Below are 10783 nucleotides of genomic sequence, written 5' to 3'. Positions count from 1 at the left end.
ATCTTTTCACTTTGTGGTTGTGGGGGTATCTGTATGGTTTCACTTTAACTGGTTGGCTATCACATGGTTTTGGTTATGATCAGGTGGTAAACCCTGAAGGTTTCTCAAATACCTCCTTGTTGGTGTGCAAGGATGAATATTTGGATGGAAGGTTGACCCCACATCTTCTGAAACATCCGGAAGTTGGAGCTGAATGACAAATAATTTTGCTCTGGCCTGGATGTACAAAAATCTTCTTGTGTGATGATATTGTGCTAGTGTAAGTAATGTGGATTTTTTCTCTCCACATAACGTAATAAATGCCCCTCCCAAATAAAACTTCAGTAAGAGAGTACTGTAGTAGAAAATATGTGGGCCTAAGGTTGCCAGCCACGAAGCTCCCAATACCATACCAACATCCATAACAAACAGTACATATACTCGTAGTGTTAGTTTATGGCCTTGCACCAAAACTATGACTTCTTTCATTAATTCTTCCACCAGCAGTGCATTACCATTGCTAACCAAGACATGTAAACTAAGAATAGGTTCCATTAATAGCTTTAAATGTTGAGCGATTTGAGGTTGCAAAAAATTGTCAGAGCTACCACTATCTAATAAGATTTGCATATACACCATTGATGGACCCTTGGAATCTCATAGCACATATCCTGTGAATCCTTTTAAAGCATTGTATGAAAAATGATCTTGTAGTTCACTGGTTGGACTGTTCTCATTATAAAAACTAGGGGATTGTAGGTTAGGTTGTTGAGCCTCTAAATCTGCAAAATATAAGAGTAAGTATTGCTTGTTGGAACAATTATGTGTAGGTGTGAACTTGTTATCACAAGTATAACACAAGCCTTTTTCTCATCATAATTGCATTCAACTGGGAGAATCTTTGGATATTGGGTGGTTTAGCATGTGGTGGGTTTGGTTTTTGATTGGGCAAAGAGAGAAGGCTAGGAATGTTAGTAGGTTTCTAGTGGGAGGTGACAATTTTTGTGAAGGGTGAAAAGAAGGTAGTTGTATCCTTGTCTTCAAACAATCTGGCTAGGGCTTTTAATAAGGAGTGGGGACTTTTGGGATAATATGTCTATATGAATATCCAACTTTAACCCACTGATGAAACAGTCAAGCAAGATCTCAGTGACTCTAGTGATTCTATTTGCCAACGTTGTGAACTTCATATAGTATTCAACAACAAAGTTTCGTTGTGTCAATTTAAATAGCATAGATCATGGACATTCAAATGGGGAGGGACCAAATTCCACCTCTAAGGCGCGAGTGAAACTCTGCCAAGATGGAAACAGGTTGTTCTTCTACATCATTTGAAACCACATAACAATATCTTTGTAGAGGTGGAGGGCAATTATAGTAAAGCATGGTAAATCTGGTGTTGCATAGTACTTAAAAAAATTGTTCAGCTTGGAATACTCATTGAAATACATTTGAACCATCAAACCTAGGGAAATCCATTTTTATGTTGCGGACCTGGAATGGTGGTGTGTGTGTGAGCTACTTCTGTCTGAATCAGTGTGTGAACTACCACTAGTGTGCGTCATCGAGATTTCTTTCATAGCAAATTCCAATTGCTAGAAGTGATACTCGTAGTTAGCATTGCATGTCGAGTTTTGAAATCTTCTTAACATAATTTCTGAACTCTTTTAATCTTGTATCGTCCGTCATTATTATGATGAAAACACCAAATGTTATAAATCATGTACAATAACAAGCTAGAGAGAATGAAGAAAAATAGTATTTGTATAGTATTATTGAAAATATACATCACAAATTTCTTATAATGAAAAAGGAAAACATTCATTGACTCAGTGAATGCTGATACATATACTAGAATGGAAAAAATCCCTTGATGGCCAGAGAGAGAGAGAATTCCAAAATGGATTCCCCTTTTTCTGCTACCATTGTTACTCCTCAAAACAACCTCAACACAAGAATTCATTCAGGGTTTAATTGGCTAACTTTTTACATTCACCTTTTCAATTGGAAGTGTTTTTTGTCCTCATCCGTATGTTCCACCTGGCTAACGGTTTCACCTTCTTGTTTTGTCATCAGCCTGTTTTCCTTATCCACCATTTTATCAACCAACTATTTTACCCCAATTTATATTAGTTTACCTTAATTTTGATTATGTTTAATTCTCTTTTGCAACTTGTAGAGAGTTATATTAATCATAAATTATTATATGTAATGTTCTTTACTCTTGACTTCTTTTGCCTTATAGGAGTACATAAAATCTCTTCATATTATTTGTTATTTTTTTTCCCTAAGATTAAGCACTACATAACCATGTCTCTACAAGATAAGTATTTAAGGCTATACAACAATAAGTTGTTTCGTGTTTAGAAGGAAACTCTCATAAAGAAACATTCCTTCGTTTTAGAGTCTTAACTTTACTTGATGAAGGATTTACAAAAATGAGTTCTCTCTAAGTGGTCTATCAACATACTACAATTTCTTAGGAATTAGAAGCTTTAAGGCTTAGCTTTACATGCAAAGAATCATGTAGAACATGCGCTTTTCACTTCAATTCATTACTCATATATTCATGTATATGTTTCCTTTTATAAACATCCTAAAAAGAACTAGAGACTTGTGTGTTTTTTTTTTCCTTTTATCAACGTCTTATCGGACCATACTTAACTTTTGGTTGACACATTTTGTTGTGATACTCAAAAGTTTTATAAAATGTTTTCAGAGTGTTTAATGAAATGACTTATTACAGTAAGATTAGATTGTGTTTTATATTTTTTTTTTCATATTTAAACAAGTAGATAGATACATCAAACTATGTAATTATTTGCTGTCATGGGTGTGCATGACATAAGATTAAAACTTACTTCATACCATAAGCTCATATATTCTTAACACTGACAATATTATTGGATCCCTCAAAATATCAACATTATTATTAAATGTCTAATTTTTAAAAGAATGAAACAAAAATCAAAGCATCACAAATGATGGAGAATGCATATCAAGGCTATAAAAATAAATATTAATGAAAGTTATTTGTAAGGTACGGCTAGTTAAGATGTGTGTTATTATGATTATGAAATACGGGTTAGAACCTGTAATTATCCATATAAATCTTAAGTAAGAGAAACAATTACAAATAATTACAAATGGACAAGTTAGTACAATGCTCTCAACCATTTTATTTAAATTATTTACATTTGAACACTTTATGGCTTTCTTGTTAAAATATCTTTATTTCTAAAGATATTTATAAATATTCAATTTATTAAAATTTAATCATAAAAAATAAATCTCTAAAAAAAAGCATTTATCCCTTTCCTCAAATATTTATGACATTATTTTTGTTTTTGTTGACAAAAACTCAACGAGCATAAACTATGTCTATTTTTTTTCACTATTGTACATACTTATAGACCTAATTCAACATATTTTTGTTTTCTTACATTACTAACTACACATAACCCCTATAGTAAACTGTTCGGGGGTGTATCTGTCCCACATGTAGCAGCATGTATCCACAAAGTGTTTTGCCTCTCATTTTTAACTTTCCATGTTCTTTGTGACCTTTATTTCGATAAATGCATCTTCTATCCTAATTTCTTCAAAAATAACTTCTCTATTTTTTTTTATAATTTTATTGAACCGAGAATAAACATACAAAAATTTCTTAGCTTAGTATTTTTCTTGATGGAAAAATCACAAAAATCTTCTTCGATGAATAGACTATTAAAGTAGTTGCTTAGATTCTGTGAATGAGGGTTAGATTGGGCTGAATCCTTGACAAGTGGCATGGTAGTTGCTCCACATGTTTTGGTGTTGTAACTCCAGCTTGAGACATGTGCCTCCAACAAGGGCCCTAGAGTTCATTGGAAGTAAATGTCCTCACATTTTCTTCCCCATTGGGCTCACGTGGGCCGTATCACTGGGCCCACATATGTTTGCTTGTCAGTAGCAGCCCAAGCAAGCAACTTCAGGTATCCTTTCACTGTTTCAGATTGGGCTGTGCTAAAAAGCATGGTGTTGGGGTGGTTGTTGAGGAGTCTTCTGGCACTGTCACTGTCAGTTTGTTTCCCACGGGTGGTTGAAGAGATAACACTTCCAAGTGATACTGTTGAGGGAATCAATTTTGGTGTTGGTTGTGGTTTCAGTTTTGATGTTTTTTTCTGCTTGCAAATTGGACACACCCAAGTGTTCCTGTTCATAAACTTCCATTGCATGCTGCTTTCATTAAACATTGAACGAGGATTAGTGTAATAATTAAGGACTTGCATATATACAAAAATAGCACCTTCTATTTCTTAATAAAATATGTAATACTGGATGTCCCGATAGCCAACTAAGATTACAGACAAATACGTAATTAGACGAAAATAAACTAGATTAAACGCAAAGCACGATTAAGGTGCAATTGAGTCTTCAACCGGACTCAAAAGCAGGTCCATAAGAGTCAGAACACATCTATAGTAATATAAATAGAGGAAGAGACATAACACTCAAGGTAACTATTTACTCCCTACTCCTCACAAAAATTTGTCTATAATTATTAATATAGCTAAATGCTAATATTTTCATTAATTTTTTTTTAGAATAAAAAACATGACCCCTTACATACTGTTAATTAAGGAAGCAATAGGTTTAAGAATATTTAAAATATCGAAATTATTGAACTATATATATTGTCTGAATATCTTTAATCACATTGATTTATCTCAAATTAAATCCCTATTTCAATTTCCTATATATTTATCAATCAACATTTATGATCAATTGGTATGGCCTCGCATATGAAAGATGGCTCCGACTCAACAAGTTTGAAGGGGAACTATGAGATGAACAACCCAATTACACAACTCCAACCTTAACGTAATAAAGTCATTCCTAAGTATCTATAAATTTATGTCACTAATTAGTTGCAATGTTATGACTTGAGATACAAATGGTGGCTCAGATTCAATGAGTTAGAAAGACGATTGTGAGATATAATAGAGTCCGAACCAAGTATCAAAAACACTATATTACTAATTAGTTGGGAAATGGTGCATGATATGGTGCCGAATAATATCTTTCTTTAAGTTTTTAAGGATATATTTCAATCCGTGTTTGAATCCGTTGATAAGCAACAAAATGAGTGAGGAAAAGCAGGATGATTAAGGATGATTACTGTTTAGTAGACAATGAATGCTAGATATGTACGTGCTAAAATACGATTTTAACCTTCTTTTACATGTGTATGTCACCGAAAAATACACATTGATTATCCATGACATATTGAAATTATCAGGTTTATTTTTTAATAGATAATTGATTATGAGTTGTTTTTAAGTAGATAATCAATTATGATCGATGCTGTGTGTGTTTTGTATTAGGTAATCAATTATATATGGCTCCATAACCAATATTGTGTGTAAGAGAATCAATTATGGAGGATATTTTGTGCTCTTAATTCTAATTAGCGTTGTTCAAATAGAAGAAGAATCACAATGGAAGGGAGAAAAAGAGAAAGAAGGAGAACGTAATTTTTTATATAATAAAAAACTTTAATAGTATTATTAATATACATAAACAATAAAAGCTAAAAACAATCATAATATATATTATTATTAATTATAATAAGATAAATAAATATAAAATAATAATTCTAATAAAATTAAGATTTAATATTTAATTACTTATAGTAATTGAGATAATATAATTATCTTAAAAATAATAATTATAACAAATAAATTATTTAAAAAATTATTTCAGATTTCCATTTAAATATAACATTAAATAATTTAGAACTTTGATTTATTTAGAGTTTTGAATAATTTAATAATTTTATTTATTTAATATATTTTTAAATAAAAATTTTAATAATTTAGATTTGTATATATTTAAGACTTTGAATAATTCATAAATTTTATTTATTTTAAATTTTTATTTAAATAAAAAAATTAATTCATTTAAGATTTGTATTTATTTAGGATTTTGAATAATTTAGAAGTTTTATTTATTTCAAATTTTTTAAATATAAAATTAAATAATTTAGATTTGAATTTATTTAAGACTTTGAATAATTTAGGAATTTTATTTATTTTATATTTTTATTTAAATATGATATTAATTAATTTAGGATTTATATTTATTTAAGATTTTTGAAAAAAAAATTAAAATTTTATTTATTTCAGATTTTTATTTAAACAAGACTTTAAATAATTTAAAATTTGTATTTATTTAAGATTTTGAATAATTTATAAATTTTATTTATTTCATATTTTTTGAAATATGAAATTAAATAATTTAGATTTGTATTTATTTAAAATTTCAAATAATTTAGGATTTTTATTTATTTTAGATTTTTATTTAAATAGGATATTAAATAATTTAGAATTTTTATTTATTTCATATTTTTAAATATGAAATTAAATAATTTAAATTTGTATTTATTTAAGATTTTGAATAATTTAGGAATTTTATTTATTTAATGTTTTGAATAATTTAAGAATTTTATTTATTTCTGATTTTTAATAGACATTAAATAATTTAGATTTATATTTATTTAGGATTTTAAATAATTTAAGAATTTTATTTATTTCATATTTTTATTTAAGTAGCACATTAAATAATTTAGAATTTGTATTTATTTAAATATTTAGGAATTTTTTATGTAAAATATGTGTCAATTTGTAAAATATTTTTATATAAATTTTAATTTCTTTATAAAAAAATTTAATCATATTTCATTTTAATTTTATTTTATCCACAAAAGTAAATTTATAATCTTACATTTTTATCTATTTATAAAAATTATTTTATCAATCACACTTATCATATCACTCGCAAACTTTTCCTTTATTTCTTTTATCATTTTTACCTTAATCCAAACAACTACATTTTCCACTTATTTTCACCTAAGATCTACCCAAATCCATCTTCAAGTCCAAACAAGACACTAAGATCTCTAATCCGGTTCAACTTCATCTTCAAATTCAAACAAAGAATTAAAGAAACAAGTGTAATCAATTCTCTAAAACAAACAAAGTATTAAACATAAGTGACCAAGTTTGAAAAACATTGAAATAAGGAAGAAACAATTAATTTAAAATAAACGCATTTAGATTAGAAATAAAATTCAAAATCAAATCATTTATCGTTTTCTAATTACAAAAGATTAGTTACATATAATGGAAAGAGAGGAAAAAGGCTTTATTTTTTATCCACATACCATCTCATACGAATGCTTATCAACAATAATGCCGTTTGTGAAAGGGTTGATTAACTTAAATAGAGTAAGACAATGCCTCCTCATTATACATTTTTATTTATAAATAATATAATGTATTATTTTTTTTAAGTTCAGTCTTTTGTTTTTCTCATACTTTCATATCTTATTACAATGCAATTTAAAGTGTAAAAAACACATATTCGTTATTTCTGTAGGGTTATTCTAAAAAGACTTCCTTGCATTTATTTTTTCATTATTGGTTAACTAAATAATAATTACTTTCGCAAAGATTATTAAATTATTTGAAAGAAAAAAAATAGACTGGTTACGATAGTAGCATGTATAATTGGCAAACGTTGCGCTTTTTAGAAAGCCACAACTAGTTTAGGCATTTGTCTTACCAATTGAAACCAGTCCTTATTTAGAATCTCATTCTCCATTTCATACAGTTTACACTATGAAAAATATTTAAAATATATGTTAATGAATATTTTAAGGGAATCAACTAAAGAATTAATAAATATAATGTTTTCATTACAAATTACCATGAAATTGTTTTGAAAATCACAGTAGGGGTATTAGATTCTTTCATTAATAAAATTGTTTTAATTTTAATTTTTTAAGCAGTACTCTAAAAGTAGCAGCATTGTCCACTAAAACAATAAGAACATATTAAAAAATGTGTTAATAATATTGTTGTAATCGTTGACTGAGAACACATAAGTTTGTATTTGGAATTATTTTGATTAAAAACTCTTTTTTCCTAAAATATCCAGCAACAAAAAGTTAGAGCATGGATGCACCTTCAACATCAAAGTGCATCATGTTTTACAGATACAGATACATGGAAAAGGTTAATAGCAATATTGGTTTGCAGATAAAGAATCAAAATAACAAATATTTCATATCCTACTTTGTGTCAACTTCCAGTCTCGGGACACTATTTGCTGTTGCAATACTCATAACAATACAACTAATGCTACCTGTGATCACAAATGTTGCAAAGACTATAGAAATCTTGGTGTTGTAATTGGTGTTGTGGTACAATCTTGGCATCATCCAACCATCCATGGCAGATGCAAAGTACTGGAAATAGAAAATTTACTTTGGAAAGAACATTTAACAAACTGATATTTTAGCAGGAAACAAAAACAAGACAATATCTAACCTAAAACAGACACGCAAGAAACAGTTCATCTATAATGATTCATGCAAGGCAACGAACATTTCACATCTTACATTTAACAGAATGAACACTTTTCAACCACGTTAATTTTTACAACAGATATTCTCCAGGTACTAGTATCAAGATTCATTCATCCTAATCTAATCATCCACTACTATGAAGGATAAGATTTTCTAGCAAGGGCCAAATAAGAGTGTACAAAACTTACATCAAGACAATGAAAGATGGGGTAAACTGGTCCCGGATTCACCCTCCACTACCTCATGTTTAACACTTAAGGATAAGGAAAGGCCTTCCATGTCATCATCCTTAGGTGTGTCTCCCCCAGAGCTGTTCGGAAATATCTTACATTCAGAACTCTCTGATATCATCAACGCAGAACCAGATTGACTAGCAGCTGGAGAGTTTCTTGATGATTCCTCAGATAAAGTTGAAACTTCAACGTTGGAGAAGTTGAGGCGTGCACCAGAACCATACATAGCCCTAGCTGCTTCATCATAAGCCAGAGCAGCACTAATGGCAGTGGGAAAAGTACCCAACCATAGCCTACTCCCTCTGTTTGGCTCCCGGATTTCAGCAACCCATTTTCCCCAAGTCCTTTGCCTAACTCCTCTGTAGTTACAACGCGAGTTCTCAGGCCCACCTTTACCTTTCATACACCCCTTCTTTGATCCTTTGGCAGGAACTTTCCTAACTGCCTTCTCAGCCTCATTGCTAGATTCAAGCCAAGCATTATATTCTTTCCATCTCGCCAGTGTATCGGCCAGGGACTTGGATCCATCCCCTTTGTTGTGGTTTTTCACTAACATGAGTATGCAAGTTGCACTCCTTACCCTCCAGGAAAAATGCTAAAACAGCACTTGAATCACAGACCTGCATAATTAGAAACAAGACCAAACATTATACATGTAATATACTATATTCATCTGAAAAGAGAACAGCAAATAAACAAGTTTAATTTTCATGGACTATCAGTGTAAGGAGTTTTACCCTGTCTGTCAATCATAATCCATCCTAGTTATGGTTTCAAAAATGGTAAGCATAAAAGTTAACAAATTGACCGTACATATTGAATTATTTGTGAATAATTTGCGAATGAATAGCACTCTCAAAAACATCTACACCAACACCACATCCAAACTATATTCTATATAGATAACCCAAATGGCTAATCTAGTTACAGTGATTAACAAGGAATGCCTAATTACAACGCAAGCACAACCATTCCAAAGCCCTTTCCATATCAATGTTTAATCAACTCTTAAATGTTTCACCCATGTAATTAGTAATTACTAATTATAGGTTCATCAGTCCTAAAATTTAAAGAAACATCACATTCACTGAGAAAAGAAACAACGCATGTAATGCAATGCAAACCAATGTTAGTGAAAGTAGTTTGAAGGTCAACAGTTGAAACAACATCATCGTACCCAAAAAAAAAACAAAAAGTAACCTTCTTTCTGAAAGAGTGAATATAATTTGAGGAGTAAAAAAAACTGGGATGAATAAAGTGAATGAGTGACCTCAGTGGCGACAGAAATCTTCGTAATCTGGATCTAAATAAGAGCGACCCAGATGGCATTTGAGGAAGGAGCTTCGGTTTGTGAGTTCAATTTGGAAACTTTGCGATATCCAGTTGGTGTTTGAAGAAGAGGGAACCATTAAGGGAAGCGTCAATCATGGCATGATTCAATTGGGGCAAACCGAAGTAGGGTTAACCTGTCGTCGACTTTGCCAAAGATTCTACTGGCGATACGAACGACAACATCAAAACCTCTGTACAGCATCAGTTATTTTTATATGAACAATTTTGACACCTTTAATTACAAATATTCTATCAATAGATTTTTTTTTTCTGCCTTTCTTTTTCTACATGTTATAACATTGGAAAAAGGATACTTTAAGAATTTTTAGAGTTGTGTAATTATTGAGTTGATTAGTTTTGAAATAAATATATATATATAATAAAAAATAAGTATAGAGTTAAATGATATGAAAATTGAAAATTATAATTTGATTGTATAAATAATTGAGTTGTCAAATGGCATATAACATTTCCATAAATTATCTTGGTTTTCATATTCTTATAAAAATGTAAACATAATCAATAAAAAATATGAATTTTGAAATGACTTTCATAAAAATCAATAAATTATAGTATATGACAATTTTTATAATTAAATAATAAGATAAACAAACAAAATTTATAATGAAAAATATAAAAATGCCTTATTTGTGTGAAATTAAAAATTAACCTTTTGTGTTCAAAATCTTAAAATAACTCAGTTCATACTATCGATCAAAGTTTACTCCAATATTAAATTTTGGCTGGACCAATTGTACTTTAAAATTTTATTAAAAGCATAAAAGCTTGTTATCTAACTAAGGGGATATTTTTTTTTCTTCTATAGAAA

General features: G+C 29.6%; 1 protein-coding gene across 1 annotated transcript; it reads right to left on the bottom strand.

Moving 5' to 3' along the window:
• Positions 1-8359: 8359 nt before the first annotated feature.
• LOC137827209 (putative dehydration-responsive element-binding protein 2H) lies at positions 8360-10171 on the bottom strand. The gene is made up of 2 exons (XM_068633443.2): positions 9893-10171; positions 8360-9242 (listed from the first exon to the last, which is right to left on the bottom strand). The coding sequence occupies exon 2, from the start codon at positions 9176-9178 to the stop codon at positions 8579-8581; it is 600 nt and encodes a 199-aa protein (XP_068489544.1). The 5' UTR covers positions 9179-9242; positions 9893-10171; the 3' UTR covers positions 8360-8578.
• Positions 10172-10783: the final 612 nt, after the last annotated feature.

The sequence above is a fragment of the Phaseolus vulgaris genome, chromosome 11 (assembly GCF_051622355.1).
Source record: "Phaseolus vulgaris cultivar YP4 chromosome 11, ASM5162235v1, whole genome shotgun sequence".
Classification (NCBI taxonomy): Eukaryota; Viridiplantae; Streptophyta; class Magnoliopsida; order Fabales; family Fabaceae; genus Phaseolus; species Phaseolus vulgaris.
Note: the sequence above shows the minus strand (reverse complement) of the source record. Positions and strands in the feature narration are given on the sequence as shown.